This window comes from Taudactylus pleione, unplaced genomic scaffold (genome assembly GCF_031769625.1).
Source record: "Taudactylus pleione unplaced genomic scaffold, aTauple2 ptg000496l, whole genome shotgun sequence".
In the NCBI taxonomy this organism is placed as follows: Eukaryota; Metazoa; Chordata; class Amphibia; order Anura; family Myobatrachidae; genus Taudactylus; species Taudactylus pleione.
In genome coordinates, this window is record NW_028284898.1 from 2,002,160 (window position 1) to 2,023,127 (window position 20,968).

The window sequence follows — 20,968 nt, forward strand, 5'->3', positions numbered from 1 at the left end:
AATACAACAGCATCTTATAGCAACATTTCCAGTAATCCAATAGCTACAATGAGTAATACAGATATATCTTCAAGTTTATCTGTAGCAACATCTACTAACATAATGACCTCTTCCAGAGATGGTACCAGCAACCAGCCTACATCAACCAGTAATACAGTAGCATCTTACAGTAGCGTGTCAGCTACAGTGAGTAATACAGATATATCTTCAACTTTATCCACAGCAACATCTACTAACATGACCTCTTCCAGTGATGTTACCAGCAACCAGCCTACATCAACCAGTAATACAGCAACCGCTTATAGTACCATTACCAGTAGTCCATCAGCTACAATGAAAAATACAGATACATTTTCAACTTTATCTGTTGCAACATCTACTAACATGATGACCTCTTCCAATGATGTTACCAGTAACCAGCTTACATCAACCAGTAATACAGCAGCATCTTATAGCAACATTACCAGTAATCCAACAGCTACAAAGAGTAATACAGATATTTATTCAACTTTACCCACAACAAAATCTACTAACATCATAACCTCTTCCAGTGATGGTACCAGTAACCAGCCTACATCTACCAGTAATACAGCAACATCTTTCAGTACCGTTACTAGTAGTCCATCAGCTACAATGAGTAATACAGATATATCTTCAACTTTATCCTTAGCAACTTCTACTAACATGATTAACTCTTCAAGTGATGGTACCAGCAACCAGCCTACATCAACCAGTAATACAGCAACATCTTTCAGTACCGTTACTAGTAGTCCATCAGCTACAATGAGTAATACAGATATATCTTCAACTTTATCCTTAGCAACATCTACTAACATGATGAACTCTTCAAGTGATGGTACCAGTAACCAGCCTACATTAACGAGTAATACAGCAACATCTTATAGTACAGTAACCAGTAGTCCAGCAGTTACAATGAGTAATACAGATATATCTTCAACTTTATCCATAGCAACATCTACTAACATGATGAACTCTTCAAGTGATGGTACCAGTAACCAGCCTACATTAATGAGTAATACAGCAACATCTTATAGTACAGTAACCAGTAGCCCATCAGTTACAATGAGTAATACAGATAAATCTTCAACTTTATCCTTAGCAACATCTACTAACATGATGAACTCTTCAAGTGATGGTACCAGTAACCAGCCTACATCAACCAGTAATACAGAAACATCTTACAGTACTGTTACCAGTAGTCCATCAGCTACAATGAGTAATACAGATATATCTTCAACTTTATCCTTAGCAACATCTATTAACATGATGAACTCTTCAAGTGATGGTACCAGCAACCAGCCTACATCAACCAGTAATACAGCAACATCATATAGTACAGTAACCAGTAGCCCATCAGTTACAATGAGTAATACAGATATATCTTCAAATTTATCCATAGCAACATCTACTAACATGATTAACTCTTCAAGTGATGGTACCAGCAACCAGCCTACATCAACCAGTAATACAGCAACATCTTATAGTACAGTAACCAGTAGCCCATCAGTTACAATGAATAATACAGATATATCTTCAACTTTATCCATAGCAACATCTACTAACATGATGAACTCTTCAAGTGATGGTACCAGTAACCAGCCTACATTAACGAGTAATACAGCAACATCTTATAGTACAGTAACCAGTAGCCCATCAGTTACAATGAGTAATACAGATATATCTTCAACTTTATCCTTAGCAACATCTACTAACATGATGAACTCTTCAAGTGATGGTACCAGTAACCAGCCTACATCAACCAGTAATACAGAAACATCTTATAGTACAGTAACCAGTAGCCCATCAGTTACAATGAGTAATACAGATATATCTTCAACTTTATCCATAGCAACATCTACTAACATGATGAACGCTTCAAGTGATGGTACCAGTAACCAGCCTACATTAATGAGTAATACAGCAACATCTTATAGTACAGTAACCAGTAGCCCATCAGTTACAATGGGTAATACAGATAAATCTTCAACTTTATCCTTAGCAACATCTACTAACATGATGAACTCTTCAAGTGATGGTACCAGTAAACAACCTACATCAACCAGTAATACAGCAACCTCTTATAGTACAGTAACCAGTAGCCCATCAGTTACAATGAGTAATACAGATATATCTTCAACTTTATCCTTAGCAACATCTACTAACATGATGAACTCTTCAAGTGATGGTACCAGTAACCAGCCTACATTAATGAGTAATACAGCAACATCTTATAGTACAGTAACCAGTAGCCCATCAGTTACAATGAGTAATACAGATAAATCTTCAACTTTATCCTTAGCAACATCTACTAACATGATGAACTCTTCAAGTGATGGTACCAGTAAACAACCTACATCAACCAGTAATACAGCAACCTCTTATAGTACAGTAACCAGTAGTCCATCAGCTACAATGAGTAATACAGATATATCTTCAACTTTATCCTTAGCAACTTCTACTAACATGATTAACTCTTCAAGTGATGGTACCAGCAACCAGCCTACATCAACCAGTAATACAGCAACATCTTTCAGTACCGTTACTAGTAGTCCATCAGCTACAATGAGTAATACAGATATATCTTCAACTTTATCCTTAGCAACATCTACTAACATGATGAACTCTTCAAGTGATGGTACCAGTAACCAGCCTACATTAACGAGTAATACAGCAACATCTTATAGTACAGTAACCAGTAGTCCAGCAGTTACAATGAGTAATACAGATATATCTTCAACTTTATCCATAGCAACATCTACTAACATGATGAACTCTTCAAGTGATGGTACCAGTAACCAGCCTACTTTAATGAGTAATACAGCAACATCTTATAGTACAGTAACCAGTAGCCCATCAGTTACAATGAGTAATACAGATAAATCTTCAACTTTATCCTTAGCAACATCTACTAACATGATGAACTCTTCAAGTGATGGTACCAGTAACCAGCCTACATCAACCAGTAATACAGAAACATCTTACAGTACTGTTACCAGTAGTCCATCAGCTACAATGAGTAATACAGATATATCTTCAACTTTATCCTTAGCAACATCTATTAACATGATGAACTCTTCAAGTGATGGTACCAGCAACCAGCCTACATCAACCAGTAATACAGCAACATCATATAGTACAGTAACCAGTAGCCCATCAGTTACAATGAGTAATACAGATATATCTTCAACTTTATCCATAGCAACATCTACTAACATGATTAACTCTTCAAGTGATGGTACCAGCAACCAGCCTACATCAACCAGTAATACAGCAACATCATATAGTACAGTAACCAGTAGCCCATCAGTTACAATGAATAATACAGATATATCTTCAACTTTATCCATAGCAACATCTACTAACATGATGAACTCTTCAAGTGATGGTACCAGTAACCAGCCTACATTAATGAGTAATACAGCAACATCTTATAGTACAGTAACCAGTAGCCCATCAGTTACAATGGGTAATACAGATAAATCTTCAACTTTATCCTTAGCAACATCTACTAACATGATGAACTCTTCAAGTGATGGTACCAGTAAACAACCTACATCAACCAGTAATACAGCAACCTCTTTTAGTACAGTAACCAGTAGCCCATCAGTTACAATGAGTAATACAGATATATCTTCAACTTTATCCTTAGCAACATCTACTAACATGATGAACTCTTCAAGTGATGGTACCAGTAACCAGCCTACATTAATGAGTAATACAGCAACATCTTATAGTACAGTAACCAGTAGCCCATCAGTTACAATGAGTAATACAGATAAATCTTCAACTTTATCCTTAGCAACATCTACTAACATGATGAACTCTTCAAGTGATGGTACCAGTAAACAACCTACATCAACCAGTAATACAGCAACCTCTTATAGTACAGTAACCAGTAGTCCAGCAGTTACAATGAGTAATACAGATATATCTTCAACTTTATCCTTAGCAACATCTACTAACATGATGAACTCTTCAAGTGATGGTACCAGTAACCAGCCTACATTAACGAGTAATACAGCAACATCTTATAGTACAGTAACCAGTAGCCCATCAGTTACAATGAGTAATACAGATATATCTTCAACTTTATCCATAGCAACATCTACTAACATGATGAACTCTTCAAGTGATGGTACCAGTAACCAGCCTACATTAATGAGTAATACAGCAACATCTTACAGTACCATTACCAGTAGTCCATCAGCTACAATGAGTAATACAGATATATCTTCAACTTTATCCTTAGCAACATCTATTAACATGATGAACTCTTCAAGTGATGGTACCAGAAACCAGCCTACATTAACCAGTAATACAGCAACATCTTATAGTACAGTAACCAGTAGCCCATCAGTTACAATGAGTAATACAGATATATCTTCAACTTTATCCATAGCAACATCTACTAACATGATGAACTCTTCAAGTGATGGTACCAGTAACCAGCCTACATTAATGAGTAATACAGCAACATCTTATAGTACAGTAACCAGTAGCCCATCAGTTACAATGAGTAATACAGATAAATCTTCAACTTTATCCTTAGCAACATCTACTAACATGATGAACTCTTCAAGTGATGGTACCATTATCCATTCTGCATTAACCAGTAGCCCAACAACTTCTTATAGTACTGTAACCAGTAGCCCATCAGTTACCATGAATATTTCATCCATAGCCTCAACTTCAACAGCATCAACAAACAGTAATATGAACTTAACAAGCAATTCAGCAGATACAAGCAGCAGCACAGTGACCTCTTCCAGCAGCTTGCCATCTCCTACCAGTATTGTGACTTCTTCCACTGTGCAGCCAATGTCCAGCTCTTCTACGAAATCCTCTTCTATAGCAGAGACCACTTCTGGTTCTTCTACCCATGAGACCCATTCCAGCTCTGTCCCAGTCTACCCTGGCACCGATGGACAGAATTCAGGTAAACTCAAGAGAGCAAGCAAGAGAGAAAGAGAAATTGAATAAAAGAAAGGGAAAAAGAGTGAAATAGGGTTGTAGAAAAAAGAGCAAATATCATTAGGGACCTATTCATCATATGATAAATGGCCCGTTACCCATGCCGAAATGCTAGTTTCCGCATATTTAGTTACCAGACCATTCATCATCAAGGGCCCGAATAGGACCACTTGATATTTAGCAAACTTCTTCAGATGGCGCTTGTTCTCGTAACCCCGCTTCTTCCTATGGTAAGGAGCTCCGGGGATGCGAAGAGGAATCCAGAGAGATCCCTATGCCACTTCCTCACTGACTCCCACGTGGTTTTGCACATGCATGGCCTCTGGTGCACAGAAGCCGGCCGTGAGGACGGGTAAGTAACGCAGCTACTTCTGTAGCTGCGCTACTACTCGCGGGGACAGCTGCTTTTCAGATCAGCTGTCCCCGCACTGGGGCAATGATGAATTGCTCTGATGTTAAGTATACCCCGCGGCGAGGTGAATACTTAATCATCGGGGGCTGTGTGGATGGATAGGCCCCTTAGTCTGATATACTTACAAACTTACATGAGGAATAGATACTGATGGTTATGAGCTATACCTGTATAAATAACTCCTAATCTTTCTTTCAGTTACCACAGTTTCTGGATCAGACAATTCTTTGGCTCCCTGGAAAATCATTCTCATCTCATTGGCTGTTGCTTTTGGGACATTTCTTCTTGTCGGGGGCATGTTAATGGTATGTGTCCTTTCCTCCTTCTTCTATTCCTGGGCAATCAGATACACTGTGGACATACGTACTGTTCTACACTACATATACGTGTTGCTTGCGTAGATGGATGTGCTTCCTATAGCAATCCATCAGATGTTAGCTACAGTACCAGATTCATTTTTCAGTACAGTTTAGAGAATTTAAACAAAATCCCTCCTATATGACTACTGCTCTTTGGACCTCATTCAGACCCGCTCGCTAGCGCTGAGCGCTCGCAAGCGGGTCAATGTTTAGGCCCTGCACATGCACAACAGCCACACTGTGCGTGCGCAAACCCCAGAGCAAGAGAGAAATTCTCTCGCTCCGGAGCTCACTACAAAAAAGGGGCGGCTGTCGATGGTGATCACAGCTTGCCCCATTTTGTAGGCGTGGCAGGGGGGTGGTTTCACAAACGGAGGCGTTCCTTCAGGAACACTTGCCGTTTTGTGGGCGGCCGCACTGACATCAGCAGTGATGTCAGTGGGGAGCTTCCTGCTCGATCAGAGCAGGAAGCTCCCTGGGGCTTGCGGTTGCCGAGACCCAACCTTAGGGTCTCATCGCAAGCCCTGATGGTCGCGATGGTCTTGACCATCGCGACCATCAACCTGGTCAGTCGCTAAAGCTGTGGGTGGTAACCCACAACTTAGCTAACGACCAGGAGGCTGCACTTCAAAAGAGAAGCGGCTGCCCTCATTCAGAGCGACCGCTCGCATTTTGCCTTTGAGCATTTGCTAAATTTTTAGTATAGTTTTTTTGACATTGGTAATTTATATACTTAAGAATAATTTTGTTATGATCATTATAGAAAAAATTATGTAGCTCAAACTCGCCCATCAAACAAAAATTATTACCTACAAAAATGTGGGGGGTTTTTTGCATCCCATTTTTAATATCTGACCTTTTAAAAATGTGTCCGTATATAATACTTTACTTTGATTGTTTGGATGTATATGTCACATTTAGGGACCTAGGGCCTGATTCAGAGCCGTTCGCTATTTGCGGTCGTTCGTTCAAAAACAAGGGGTGGCTATTCAAATGATCCGTTCGCAAATTGCAGTCTGTTCACACCTCTAAGTCTGAACGAGCGAGCAAAACATACGCTCGTTTATTTGTTAAAAACGCCCCCTGGCCGCTCGCACCATACGTCATGTCCGCTATTTATTAGATGAATCGAGTACATCGACCAGCGTATGAACTGCTCGCTATTCTTGTGGTTGGTTTTTGCTACCACAATCTTGCGAGCAGTTCTGGCTATAAAATAACCCAGTGACGTGGTCAATGACGCTGCTGTATTAATTATGCACACCCATAAAACGCCCGTTTTGACCTTTAAGCACGCCTGCGATCGGATCTCCACTCCCCGTTTTCAAGCACCTTCCCCTGTTACCACCCACATACGCCTCATTCTGTCACTCAAAATAGCAGGCATTCGCTATATTGCGAGCACATGAATTTCGGCCGCACTGACTGGTTCGCGCATGCGTATAACGATCCGTACGCATGCGCAGATGTGCGAACATCGCTCGGAACGAGCGTACTGCCGCTAGCGAGTGGCTCTGAATGAGGGCCCTAATTACTAATATTCAGGAATTGGTCCCGATATTTACAAGTTCTTATTGTCGCAGCAATAAGAAGTTATGGATCGTTGGGTTTTACCAAAAACCACATGCCCAGATACAGCTACTAATGACAGAACATGTGCATGCGGAGTCGCATTGTTCACGGGCATTGAAAGTAGGCATCTCAGGCCTTGCGCAGTCCAACGCACGCTACTACACAAGGGAAGGCTGAAACTAGCATTTGCATATTACCGCCGCTGCCGTTCAAATCGTAAACCGCAGCTGCAATAGCGTCCACCTCTGAATCATACGCCATTGCTTTTGCAATTAACGTAAATATACCATCCCATTCATACAGTAGGTATTAGTTATTGATCACAAGGTAGCACAGATCCTCTTCTTCATAATTTACTATAGTACAGTATTCTGGGCCTGATTCAGCAGTGGACGCAAATGCAAACGCAAATACAATTGCTAATGGATCGCAGTTGCTAAAATATGCTATTGCTTTCCAAAACACATCCGAAGATAGGGACGCCCACTGCTGCCTTCTCATATCCGTACGACGACATGCAACATCCTAAAAATCGGTACTATCGACACACAGCAGGCAGCCATGATTCATATGCGGCAGGTCTGAGCCGCCGCAGACTCGGCAGCTCTCCTGACACGCGGATAGCTCTCTTGCTGTTAAAGAGATCACATTACCTAATTTATGCACGCCCATGAAAGGCCGTGTAAATGGTCAGACACGCCTGCGTTTTTTTAACCACCCCCCTTGTTACCACCCCCAAACGCTGACTACCTGTCACTCCCTTTGCAAGTGGGTACTCTGCGCATGCATAATCGCAATGCAAGCAATGCGCGTGCGCAGTAATACTTAAACGCATGTGCAATAGCATATAGAGGCATATTCAATTAGCCGCGATAAGCCGTTTACAGTGAAAAGTTTTCACCGGTGACGTCATTTCGCCAGGCGAAAACTTTTCCCCGTATTCAATTCCAAAGACTTTTCGCCGGTGCGGAAAGTCAATGCATCGGATAGGCGAAAAAGATTTGCCTATGATAGCTGTCGAAAAAAAGTGCAGAATTGGGGTTTTGGGGTGCAAACTTGCGGGAACCACCCAGCACCCTTGGGACAGCCCCTCAAAGGTAAACTGTGTGATAAAAAGTTATAAAAAAACTTAAGAAGATCCCAAAAAAGTACTTTCATTTTGGGGGGCAAAAAAAACAAAGTTGGGGGACAAACTTAAAAACTACTGAAATAGACTCCAGGGGGGTCCCCAAGTATGTGCCAGGTGTCTTTAAGATTGCAGGTGCTTGCGGCAGGTGGATTTTTAACATTTTTTAAAACTTCACTTTAGCAACTTCAAAATATGCTAGCACCCATTTTCATGTACCCAAAATTTGCTGGGACTACTTAGATTTGGCAAAAAAACCTGCTAAATACTATTCTTCACCACTTCGGCAAAGACGCTAATTAACAGCTTTTGAGAGCATTTAAGTACCCCAAATACCTTCAGCAGGGCTATTCGGGGGTATCTATAGTGATCCCCAATGTCAGTGCATCTTTTGGGGGGTGTCAGGCTGGTTTCCCCAAATCTGACAGCACTTTTCGCCAGCTCCGCATTGCCGGGTTCCGTTTTTGCCGATTTTGAATTGAATACGGGGATAAGCGAGGTCGAGCGCGATATCTTTCCGCAAGGAAAACCAGTTAGACGCGAAAGTCCCGGAACTTTTCGCATGTCGGAGTTTCCGCCATGGAAACTCCGACATGCAAAAAGTCTGGGACTTTTCGTGTCTAATTGAATATGCCCCAATAACGCTTAATCTGCATAAACATCGGAATTGCGTCCGCTGCTGAATCACGACCTCTGCTCGCTGCAATTGTTTATTCGTTTGTAGCTAAACTTGTATCATTTAATTTCAATCACATTGTACATACTTTTTAAAAAATACACATTATGTTAACACATATTTTAATTCATTTTGCAGGCTTTATTTTATGCCAGAACACTGAGAGGACCAACTCGCTATAACATTTCTGGATCATATATTTAAGGAGCCGCCTCGATTACCTCTGCAAGAATCATTTCTATCTTCACATCAACAGTGTTATGTTCAAAAGTGTTTTGAGGTATACTGCCTCTACTGGTCACTGACAGTATCACAAAAGGAATATATTATTAACGGTCATTTATGTAGTGGCAGCATATTACACAGTGCTTGACAGCGAAAGCTTCCAATCAGTCATAACAATCGCTACCACAGTGTTGCTTACAGTTTACATTCCCTACAACACAAACTCTCTTTACCCATCAGTCTGTTCATGGACTGTGAGCGGTAACCACAGTGAAGCTTATGCAAACATGTGGAGAACATATAAACTCCTCAAAGACAGTGCCCTGGTCAGAATGGAACCCAAGGCACCAATACTGTGAGGAAATATTACTCATGCCTCTCAATCTCAATAAATGTGATAGATGCCCACTGAAGGATGGATATTAACTGGTGTGATGACTTCATTAGTACTGTATTTTACATGTTAAAATATGATAGCTAGTATTTAGTAATATTGACACTGTGTATGTTATAGTTGTACGCAGGGGCGTAAGGAGGGTGGTTCCAGTGGAGCGCAAGCTCCAGGAGCTGAAGGTGTCCGGAGGCGCTGCGCGCTGTGCCTGCTGGCTTGCCGGAGAGTCTATTCGGCCACTGTCTAAGCGGACAGCCTGCCGGGTGCCAGCATCAGAGGCACTTCCTTCTTGTGCCTTGTGTGTAGGGGGCCCCAGGCGTTAGAGGGGCAGAAAACAGGGTAGCAGCAGTGGCATAACAACGGCCCCCGCAGCGGCTTGGGGACGCCGAGGGCTGTTGCTTCCCCACTGCAACTGTGAACGCTGACCTCTGAAGTGACCGGAGGGCTAAAGAAGCCTCCGATCGCTTCAGTGGCCAGCGTTCCCAGTGATGCAGTGCGCAGGTGATGTCATGATGTCACCCGCACGCTGATGAGCCTGCGCGTCCGCCCCTGCTGGATCTAGTTAGATTCAGTCAGATCGGCAGCAGGAACGACAGCCCGGACGATGACCGCGATGGATCAGGTAAGTACTGGGGGGGGGGCACTACGTTAAGGGGCAGAACTACAGGGGCACTACTTTACGGGGCACAACTACAGGGGCACTACTTTAAGGGTCACAACTACTGGGAGCACTGCATATGGGCACCTATACAGGGGGCCCTGCATATGGGCACCTCTACAGGGAGCCCGGCATATGGGCACAGCTACAGGGGGCATTGCATATGGGCACAACTACAGGGGGCAATGCATATGGGCACTACTACAGAGGGCTCTTCATAAGGGGTACTACTACAGGAGTAATACTGAAGGAGGCTGGAAAGCTGGGGCAGGGGGATGGAAAGACAGGGGGAAGAAGGCTGAATATGCAGTATTTAGCCATCCATTCCCCACTTTGATGCTGCCCCTAATCTTTATTTTTACTTCTCTTTACTTTAATCCCATATGGACCTACCTCCTCCTTGGAACACTTGAGGGGGGTGGTGCCATAGCACACACATGCTCCGGGCGTCCTGGTTACACGCTACACCTCTGGTTGTACGTTCCATGCTATAGAAGACAGTGTGAGGGTGACATCAAGTGGTTACTGTGTGTATTACATGTTTTGTAGTTTTAAATATTTATAACATAAGACCAAAAGTGTGATATGAAGTATGCATTTAGCAGTACTGATCGCTACTGAAGTGAAGTTACATTGCTGGAAAATGTAAAAGTTTTATTAAGTGAGATATAATGTAATTAAGATATTTATTTAAGTGTTGGATTAAATTATTTCTTCCCATTGTACATATTATAATATTGTAATATTATGTGGTTGCAAATGAATTGATAATGTCATGAAATAAATTAAAATTTTGTTACTTTTGTTACAAAGGACACAGTTTGTTGTTATTTTTATTATTATTATTATTATTATTATTATTATTAATATTATTATTATTATTATTATTATTATTATTATTATTATTATTATTATTATTATTATAGTCAGATAATTTTATTCTGACATATTAGTCCTTGGAGTGAAATTAGACAACCAATTTCCCTTTCAGGACCACACATATACACAATAGGACCAATTCAATCCAAAAGCACCTAGTATAACAAGTACAGTATGTAATTGAACTGTAGAAGGAAGCCGGAGTGTAAGTAGGACATTTTGTATAAATAATAAGTCATCATCTAAAGCTTATTGAGGTTGGTTACCGGGTATTTGTGTCATGTTTCCATAATTTATATCCACCGATCAGCCATACCTTCAAAACCACCTACCTAATATTGTGTAGGCACCCCTTGTGCTGCCAAATCAGTTCTGACTCATCGAGGCATGGACTCCACAAGACCTCTGAAGGTGGCCTGTGGTATCTGGCATCAAGATGTTAGCAGTAAATCCTTTAAATCCTGTATGATGCGAGGTGGGGTCTCCATGGCTCTGACTTGTTTTTCCTACACATCCCACTGTTCAATCAGATTGAGATCTGTGAAATTTGGAGGCCAGGTCAAACCCTTGAACTCTTTGACATGTTTCGCAAATCATTCTAACGACGTCTGCAGTGTGGCTAGCGCATTATCTTGCTGAAAGAACAACCCTGCCATCAGGGACTACAGTTGCCATGAAGGAATGTACTTGGTCTGCAACAATGTTTAGTTAGGTGGTACATGTCAAAGTAACATCCACATGAGTGCAAGGACCCAAGGTTTTCCAGCAGAACATTGCCCAGAGCTTCACAGAGCCTCCGCGGGCTTTCCTTCTTTCCATAGTGCATCCTGGTGCCAACTCTTCCCAAGGTAAACGACATAAATAATCCACATGATGTAAAAGAAAATGTGATTCATCAAAAGAGGCCACCTTCTTCTATTGCTCCATGGTTAAGTTCTGATGCCCATTGTAGGTGCTTTAGGCATTAGACAGTGGACAACATAGGCACTGTGTGTTCGGACACCTTTTTATTATAGTGATACACAAAAATGGCAAATTGCTTTTATATATATGCTGTTCTGAGAGGTATGTGTGGTATCAGTGTTGGATGGTATGCAGGTCCTTTTAATGCCATGTTGCATAATATTAGGGTGCCTTCAAGTGCATTAGCTCTCAAATTATATATAAATGTGTGTGTGCTAATATCATGGAGTATAAGAAAATGACCCAAAGTGGGCGCTATTATCATGTGGTGTTAGGACCACCAAAAGCAGAGACACCTTGAAGTTGCCTGGTGGCTTACCATATGTCTACAAATATATGTAGACTGATATCTCTGCATTACTACTATCATATAGGATGTAAATCTCATTTACTGGTGACTATTCACTTGCTGCCTAATATCTCCCATTCCTTGACAGGTACCATTGTAATATGATAATCAATGTTTTTCACTACACCTGCAAAAGATCCATCTGAAACAAGCATTACATTCCTGTAAGTACTATCAAGCATGGAAGTTGGCATACATGCCCATAATACTCCCACAACATACCCACAAGACAGAAAAAATTTGACCTGCTAAATACCCCTACAATATTGTGTTCCACACTCGACATTTCCGATGTCATTGAAATATTGTGTCTAGGACAGTGGTTCCCACCCTGGGGTGCCTCGGGGCATAACCAGTACTAGCAGCTGCCAATCAAAAAATATTTGGACAAAAAGAAGCGCAGCCCTGTTAACCACCATATAACTGACCCTAAGGGTGACATATAGGCACAATATACTTAATTTATTTTATGCTGAATTTCTCAAATAAAATTTTTGACCCAAGGATGCCGAGGAAAAATGGTGATACTCTATGGCGCCGTGGTTCAAAAAAAGTTGGGGAACCACTGGTTTAAGACACTAAGGGAACTATTCATTATTTGCACCCAATTATTAAGTGTCCAACTCGCTGCAAGGTGTTGCGGTGGATAGTAAAATACCTGATCAATTCAATATACCTACCACTGGGGGCAATTCAATTCAGTGCGCTGTGTGGTCGGAGAATGCTGGTTTTCATGCCTTAACAAGGGTGTTAAGGCGCGTTAACCAGCATTCTCTGACCAAAGTGGCTGTTAGCGCCACGCTAAGCAGAAAAACAGCTGCGCGCCCAGCACTTTGGTCAGATTTCTCCTCGCAACCCCAGGGGGGTGCGAGAAAAAATCTTTAACCCGCCCAAACAGCGCACTGAGTTGAATAGCTCCGGGAGCTCGCTCCCGGCGCTATTCAATTCACGTTGAATTGAAACGTCCCCACTGATGGTAATAATTAATATTGGTGGAATTTGGTGGAATTTTACAGTGCTGAGACCCAGCAGTGTTGGTGTGCATGTGTGAACTGAGGGCCTGATTCAGAGCCGGACGCTATTTGCGCTCGCTCGTTCAGAAAAAGGGGCCGGATATTTAAATAGAGCGCTCGCTTTTTGCAGTCTGTTGACGCCTCTATGTCTGAGCGAGCGTCCGAAACATGCGCTCGCTATTTTGTAAAGACGCCCCTTGGCCGTTCGCATCATACGTCATCTCCGCTATTTATTTGATTAATCGAGTACATCGAAAGGCGTATGAACTGCTCGCTATTCTTGTGGTAGCATTTTCCTACCGCAATCATGCGAGCAGTTCAGGCTAAGAGACAACCAAGTGACGTGGCCGATGACGCTGCTTTGTTAATTATGCACACCCTTAAAACGCCCGTTTTGACCGTTTGGCACGCCTGCGTTCTGATATCCACTCCCCGTTTTCAAGCACCTTCCCCTGTTACCACCCACAAACGCCTCATCCTGTCACTCAAATTAGCAGGCACTCGCTATTTTGCGAGCACACGATTTCTGACCGCACTGATTGGTTGGCGCATGCGCATTACGACCCATACGCATGCGCAGATGTGCGAACATCGCACGGAGCGAACGAGCGGCGGCTTATGGGCGGCTCTGAATCAGGCCCTGAGTTCATTCATGCACACTGCCGGAGGGGATGAAGGACTGATCAAATCCTTTTTTCGCAACCCAGACCACTAGGGCTACAGGAACCAATGTGGTCTGAAGATGGTGTATGTTATCACAGGCAAACTCCAAAAACTTTCAGTTTTCAGAGTTTGCTGAATACTAATAATGAAGAGGCCAGTTACTTAAGCAATGTGGAAACTAGTATTTCCAAATGTGTAAGAGGCCCATAAGTGATCATGAATAGCACCTTATACACAATGGGTCCCATTTAACAACGAGAGATAATCCCTTTAACACTTGCTAAAGGGATTATGGCCCTCATTCAGAGCCACTCGCTAGCGGCAGTACGCTCGTTCCGAGCGATGTTCGCACATCTGCGCATGCGTACGGTTTTTAGTACGCATGCGCGAACCAGTCAGTGCGGCCGAAAATCGTTGGTACGCAATATAGCGAGGGCCTGCTATTTTGAGTGACAGAATGAGGCGTATGTGGGTGGTAACAGGGGAAGGTGCTTGAAAACGGGGAGTTGAGATCCGAACGCAGGCGTGCTTAAAGGTCAAAACGGGCGTTTTAAGGGAGTGCATAATTAATACAGCAGCGTCATTGACCACGTCACTTGGTTTTTTTAAACTCAGAACTGCTCGCAAAATAGCGGTTGAAAACACCAACCACAAGAATAGCGAGCAGTTCATATGCTGTACGATGTACTCGATTAATCTAATAAATAGCGGACATGACGTATGGTGCGTGCGGCCAGGGGGCGTTTTTATCAAATAAACGAGCGTATGTTTTGCTCGCTCGTTCAGACTTAGAGGTGGGAACAGACTGCAATTTGCGAACGGATCATTTGAATAGCCACCCCTTGTTTTTGAACGAACGACCACAAATAGCGAACGGCTCTGAATCAGGCCCTATATCCTCCTTTCAATATTTAACAAACAGCGGTAAACTAAGATTACAGTTGTCTGTCACTGTATCACTTACACCATCTACAGATGATGAGCAGAGACGTAACTAGACTTTTTGGTGCCCTGTGCCAGAGAGAGCATTGGCACCCCCTCCCCCCAATATTTTTTAATAGGGACATAAGATAGTGCACCTGAAAAAGGGCCATAGCCTCATGGGGAAGGACCAGGGAAGAGATAGGGGAAGCCAGGAGATGCTGGGGACATTAGAAGAGGAAGCTACAAGTGAGAATGATAATAAACAGGAAAATTGACGGGCCCAAACAGTGCCCCATGCCCTGCGGTGCCCTGTGCCACGGCACTGGTCCTGCTACCCTAGTTACGGCCCTGATGACGAAAGCGATACAGTCCCCATTGAATTCCAGGCTTTTCTGTGTCCCTGGCGGGTGAAAGTGACAAGTACATGTGCAGAACGGCCATTGTGCATGCGCGTGACACAGCCGCCCATCGCTGGCAGCCATAAGCGGATTATTCATTAATTTCACATCGATACTAAACAAAACATGCTGCTGGTAATAAAATGAGTTGTTAAATGGAGCCCAATATGTTATTCCTTTTTCCAGTCCACCTTAATATATGTCATACATGCCTACTCTCCCGGGAATCGCGGGAGGCTCACGATTTTTCGGGTAACCCCCCGCACCACCGGAAGAGTAGGCATTTCTGCCGCATTACGCGGTGTGTGGGGGCGGGTACGGCCTGCGTTCCGGGAAAGGTGGTGTGTCACTCCATTTTCCAGGAGTGGCAAGGCCAGGGGCTGCGTCCATGGATGCAGATTTCTGGCCTCGTATGCCGGCCAGCCTGTGTAAGCTGAGGCTGCGACCTTGGTGTCAGACATCTCCTGCTGCATTTGGGCAAGGATCGCAGAGGTGCTTGCATGCGGATTTGCAATTCTGGCCTGATGTAGGAAACAGTAGTATATTCACATACAGATGTGTTCTCATTAGGGGTGAGCGGGTTCGGATTTCTGAAATCCGAACCCCCCCGAGCCCCCCCGATCCGAGGCCGATCCGAGTCAGGCTCGACTTCTCCCGCCTGACTCGGATCTGAAATCGAGGCAAAACGTCATCATCCTTCCAGGTCTCGCGGGTTTTGGATCCTATATAAGGTATCCGCGTCGGCGCCATTTTCTCACTCGGCTGTGGACAGTGAAGAGGGAGGGTGGGAGTTAGGGCTGGCTGGGCTGTGTAGTGTAGTGTAGTGTTGTGTTGTGCTGTGCTGTGCTGTGCTGTGCTGCTGTTGTCCATAGGGGCTGTGTCCACTCCTTCAAAGTCCATAGGGGCTGGCTGGACTGTGTTGTGCAGTCAGTTGTCCATAGGGGCTGTGTCCACTCCAAAGTCCTGTGCAGTGTCCCAGTCCTAAAGTGGTGCTGTAGTGTTGTCCAGGGGGTGCTCTGTCCATCAGGGGTGCTCCCCCCAAGTGCAAAAAAATATATATTTTTTCTGTGTTTGTGAATTGTGTGCACTGTGGCTGCACGTGCATCAACAAAGGAGCAGCACCAAGCGTGCGCCTGTGTCCCATTAGTAAAGGGCCAGCTGGCTTGTCCGTTAAAGGGTGCTGTAACCCCCAAAGTACACTCCAAACAAAAAAAATATATATTTTCTGTGTTTGTGAATTGTGTGCACTGTGGCTGCACGTGCATCAACAAAGGAGCAGCGCCAAGCGTGCGCCTGTGTCCCATAAGTAAAAGGCCGGCTGGCTTGTCCGTTAAAGGGTGCTGTAACCCCCAAAGTACACTCCAAACAAAATAAAAAAATATTTTCTGTGTTTGTGAATTGTGTGGGCTGTAGCTGCAAGTGCATCAACAAAGGAGCAGCGCCAAGCCTGTGTCCCATAAGTAAAGAGCCGGCTGGCTCATTTCTTAAAGGGTGGTGTAACCCACAAAGTGCACTAGTCTCCAACAAAAACACAAAATTATTTTCTGTGTTTGTGTGCGCCTTAATATAACATAAATGGAGGACCAATCTTTCTCCGATAAAAATAAAATAGGGAAAGATCAAGAACCACTTCCTCCTAGTGCTGTTGCTGCTGCTGGGAGTTGTTCATCATCCCAGAGAGGAAGTAGGAAGAACACCACTACTTTTACTAAACAATTGACCCTCCAACAGTCCTTAGCGAGGAGGATGAAGTACGACAGCAGTCATCCTCAAGCAAAACGAATAACTGAGGCCTTGACTGCTATGTTGGTGTTAGACGTGCATCCGGTATCCGCCATTAGTGCAGTGGGATTTAGACAATTGATGGAGGTAGTGTGTCCCTGGTCCAAATCCCATCTAGATTCCACTTCACAAGGCAGGTGATACCGAGACTGTACAGAAACGTCAGAAAAAGTGTCCTCAGTGTCCTGAAAAATGCGGTTGTACCCAATGTCCACTTAACCACGGACATGTGGACAAGTGGAACAGGGCAGATTAAGGACTATATGACTGTGACAGCCCACTGGGTAAATGTATCACCTTACGCAGCAACAACAGCAGCGTCACCAGTAGCAGCATCTCAGAAACGCCAGCTCGTTCCAAGGCAGGCTACGCTGTGTATCACCGGTTTCAGTAAGAGGCACACCGCCGACAACCTCTTAGAGAACTGAGGGAAATCATCGCCCAGTGGCTTACCCCACTTAGACTCTCCTGGGCATTTGTGATATCTGACAACGCCACCAATATTGTGCGGGCATTACATCTGGGCAAATTCCAGCACGTCCCATGTTTTGCTCACACAATAAACTTGCTGGTGCAGAATTTTCTGTAAAGTGACAGGGGCGTGCCGGAGACGCTTTGGGTGGCCACTTTTGCCATTCAGCGACTGCGTGCGCCTGTGTCATAAGTAAAGGGCCGGCTGGCTTGTCCGTTAAAGGGTGCTGTAACCCCCAAAGTGCACTCCAAACAAAATAAAAAATTCTTCTTTTTTTTCTGTCTATGTGAAATGTGTGGGCTGTAGCCGAACCTGCATCCTCAAAGCAGCAGCGACAAGTGTGCATCTGTCTATTAAAGGGTGGTGTAACCCTCAAAGTGCGCTCCACAAACAATAAAAAAATTATTTTCTTTTCTGTCTTTGTGAATTGTGTGAGCTGTAGCCGCACCTGCATCCTCAAAGCAGCAGCGACAAGCGTGCATCTGTCTGTTAAAGGGTGGTGTAACCCTCAAAGTGCGCTCCACAAACAATAAAAAAATTATTTTCTTTTCTGTCTTTGTGAATTGTGTGAGCTGTAGCCGCACCTGCATCCTCAAAGCAGCAGCGACAAGCGTGTGTCTGTCTGTTAAAGGGTGGTGTAACCCTCAAAATGCGCTCCACAAACAATAAAAAAATTATTTTCTTTTCTGAGGTGTAACCCTCAAAGTGCGCTCCAAAATTCTTCTTTTTTTTCTGTCTTTGTGAATTGTGTGGGCTGTAGCCGCACCTGCATCCTCAAAGCAGCAGCGACAAGCGTGCGTCTGTCTGTTAAAGGGTGGTGTAACCCTCAAAATGCGCTCCACAAACAATAAAAAAATTATTTTCTTTTCTGAGGTGTAAACCTCAAAGTGCGCTCCAAAATTCTTCTTTTTTTTCTGTCTTTGCGAATTGTGTGGGCTGTAGCCGCACCTGCATCCTCAAAGCAGCAGCGACAAGCGTGCGTCTGTCTGTTAAAGGATTACATCGGTGACAGCATCCAAGTAGGCATGTCAGACAGTCCGTACCTGTACTGGCTGGAAAAAGAGGCAATTTGGAGGCCCCTGTACAAACTGGCTCTATTTTACCTGAGTTACCCCCCTCCAGTGTGTACTCCGAAAGAGTGTTTAGTGCAGCCGGGAACCTTGTCAGCGAAAGGCGTAGGAGGTTGCTTCCACAAAATGTGGAGAAGATGTTCATAAAAATGAATTATCAACTCTTCCAGGGAGACCAGCCTCCAGAACGTACAGAGGGACCTGTGGTGGTGGATTCCAGCGGGGACAAATTAATACTCTGTGAGGATGAGGATGTACACAACACTGAAGAGGGTGAGGAATCGGTGAATGAGGAGGATGAGGACAACAGGGACAGATAATTTGCCAGCTTGTTTTGTGGGGGCCCAAACGAACCAATCATTTCAGCCACAGTTGTGTGGCAGACCCTGGCGCTGAAATGATTGGTTTGTTAAAGTGTGCATGTCCTGTTTAAACAACATAAGGGTGGGTGGGAGGGCCCAAGGACAATTCCATCTTGCACCCCGTTTTTTTCTTTGCATTATGTACTGTTTGGGGCCTAGTTTTTCAAACTGCCATCCTGTCTGCCACTGCAGTGTCACTCCTAGATGGTCCACGTGTTTGTGCCGCCCACTCGTGTCGCTTAGCATAGTCATCCATCTACCTCGGTGCAACCTTTTGGACATAAAAACACTATTGTGAGGTGTGAGGTGTTCAGAATAGACTGGAAATGAGTGGAAATTAAGGTTTTTGAGGTTAATAATAGTATAGGAGCAGAAAAATCAACACATTCTGTGATTTTAGCTGTTTTTATGCTTTTTTAAAAAAAAAATACAGATCCAAAACACAAAACCCAGAAGCCAAAACACGGAAGGGTGGTTTTGGCAAAACCAATCCAGATCCAAAACACGAAGAAAGATCCAGATCCAAAACCAAAACACAAAACACGAAAAGTGGCCGATGCACACCCCTAGTTCTCATACACTATTGCTGCAGTCGTGACATACAGCCCTTCTTGGTACACCAGGTCCTGTCTGACCTGGGCTGCACCGAGTGACTTTTTTGCTTCTCTTTGCCCAGAAACGTGACTTATGTTGCATACACACGGTCAGATTTTTCTTCAGATCTGAACGATAACGATTTTGAAAATCGTTCAATCGTTCATATCTGAAGGAAAATCTGACATATCTGACATGTTTGTCAGATGAACGATGAGCGATGCGCGTTCCCGCTTGTCAGATATCTGACATCTGATGTGTTTGCAGTCAGATTTGGACAATTCCATTCATTTTAATGCAGTCAGAAATTGTTCGTAGTTCAAATCGTTCAAATCGTTGGTACAATCCTTTAATCGTTCAATCGTATGTGACTGAGTCTGAATCTGTATACGAAGAGCTACTATGCAGCGGCTGCTGCTTGAGCTATAACAAGGTCCGGTGTGATTTGTATACATTTTCAGTCGCACACAGATATACAAGTGTTGCATATAGGATTAAAAAGACACTGTGTGCAAATCGAGGCACACAGGACATGGCTGCTCACTCGCGCCAGGCGTCTCAAGCCACATGGCTTGTTGAGGCTAGGTGTATAAGTAGGACACATCTGTAGGGTCTGATGCGGTGAGAGAATTCTGTTTGTTTGCTGGGTTCAGACATACCTCAAGATCCATCCTGCTCTGCAATAGTGGCAGATGCACCAGTTTTATACCATGAGAAAACAGTAGTGCATACACCGTGAATGAGATATCAGTACTGTTTGCACTGGCAGCCTGCCAGGCATGGCGAAACAGCGCCAGACGCCTTTCAAACATGGTGCCAGCAATGAGCCAATCACAGCTTGCGGATTGGCAGCCAATGAGAAGCGGCCGCAGCAGCCGTTCCTGATTGGCTGGCATTTTGCAAGCTTTTATTGGCTCTTATCCAGCAACATGTGTGAAATGCTGTCGGCGCTGTTTCACCATGACTGTCTGGCTGCCAGTATACCAGCTGCCTGCAGGTACATGGATACTGACCCTGTTCTATGCACCCCCCTGTCCAGCCAGCCTTCCCTGTGGCCACCATCAAGGTCCAGCATTTCCTGCCCTGTG

The 20,968-nt window shown here is 43.8% G+C and overlaps 1 protein-coding gene across 1 annotated transcript; it reads left to right on the plus strand.

Moving 5' to 3' along the window:
- The first annotated feature begins 633 nt into the window (after window positions 1–633).
- Window positions 634–9,348, plus strand: LOC148502473 (uncharacterized). Its single transcript, XM_088449809.1, has 4 exons — window positions 634–4,087; window positions 4,703–4,957; window positions 5,603–5,709; window positions 9,276–9,348. The coding sequence occupies exons 1-4, from the start codon at window positions 634–636 to the stop codon at window positions 9,339–9,341; spliced, it is 3,882 nt and encodes a 1,293-aa protein (XP_088305935.1). The 3' UTR covers window positions 9,342–9,348.
- The last annotated feature ends 11,620 nt before the right edge of the window (window positions 9,349–20,968 follow it).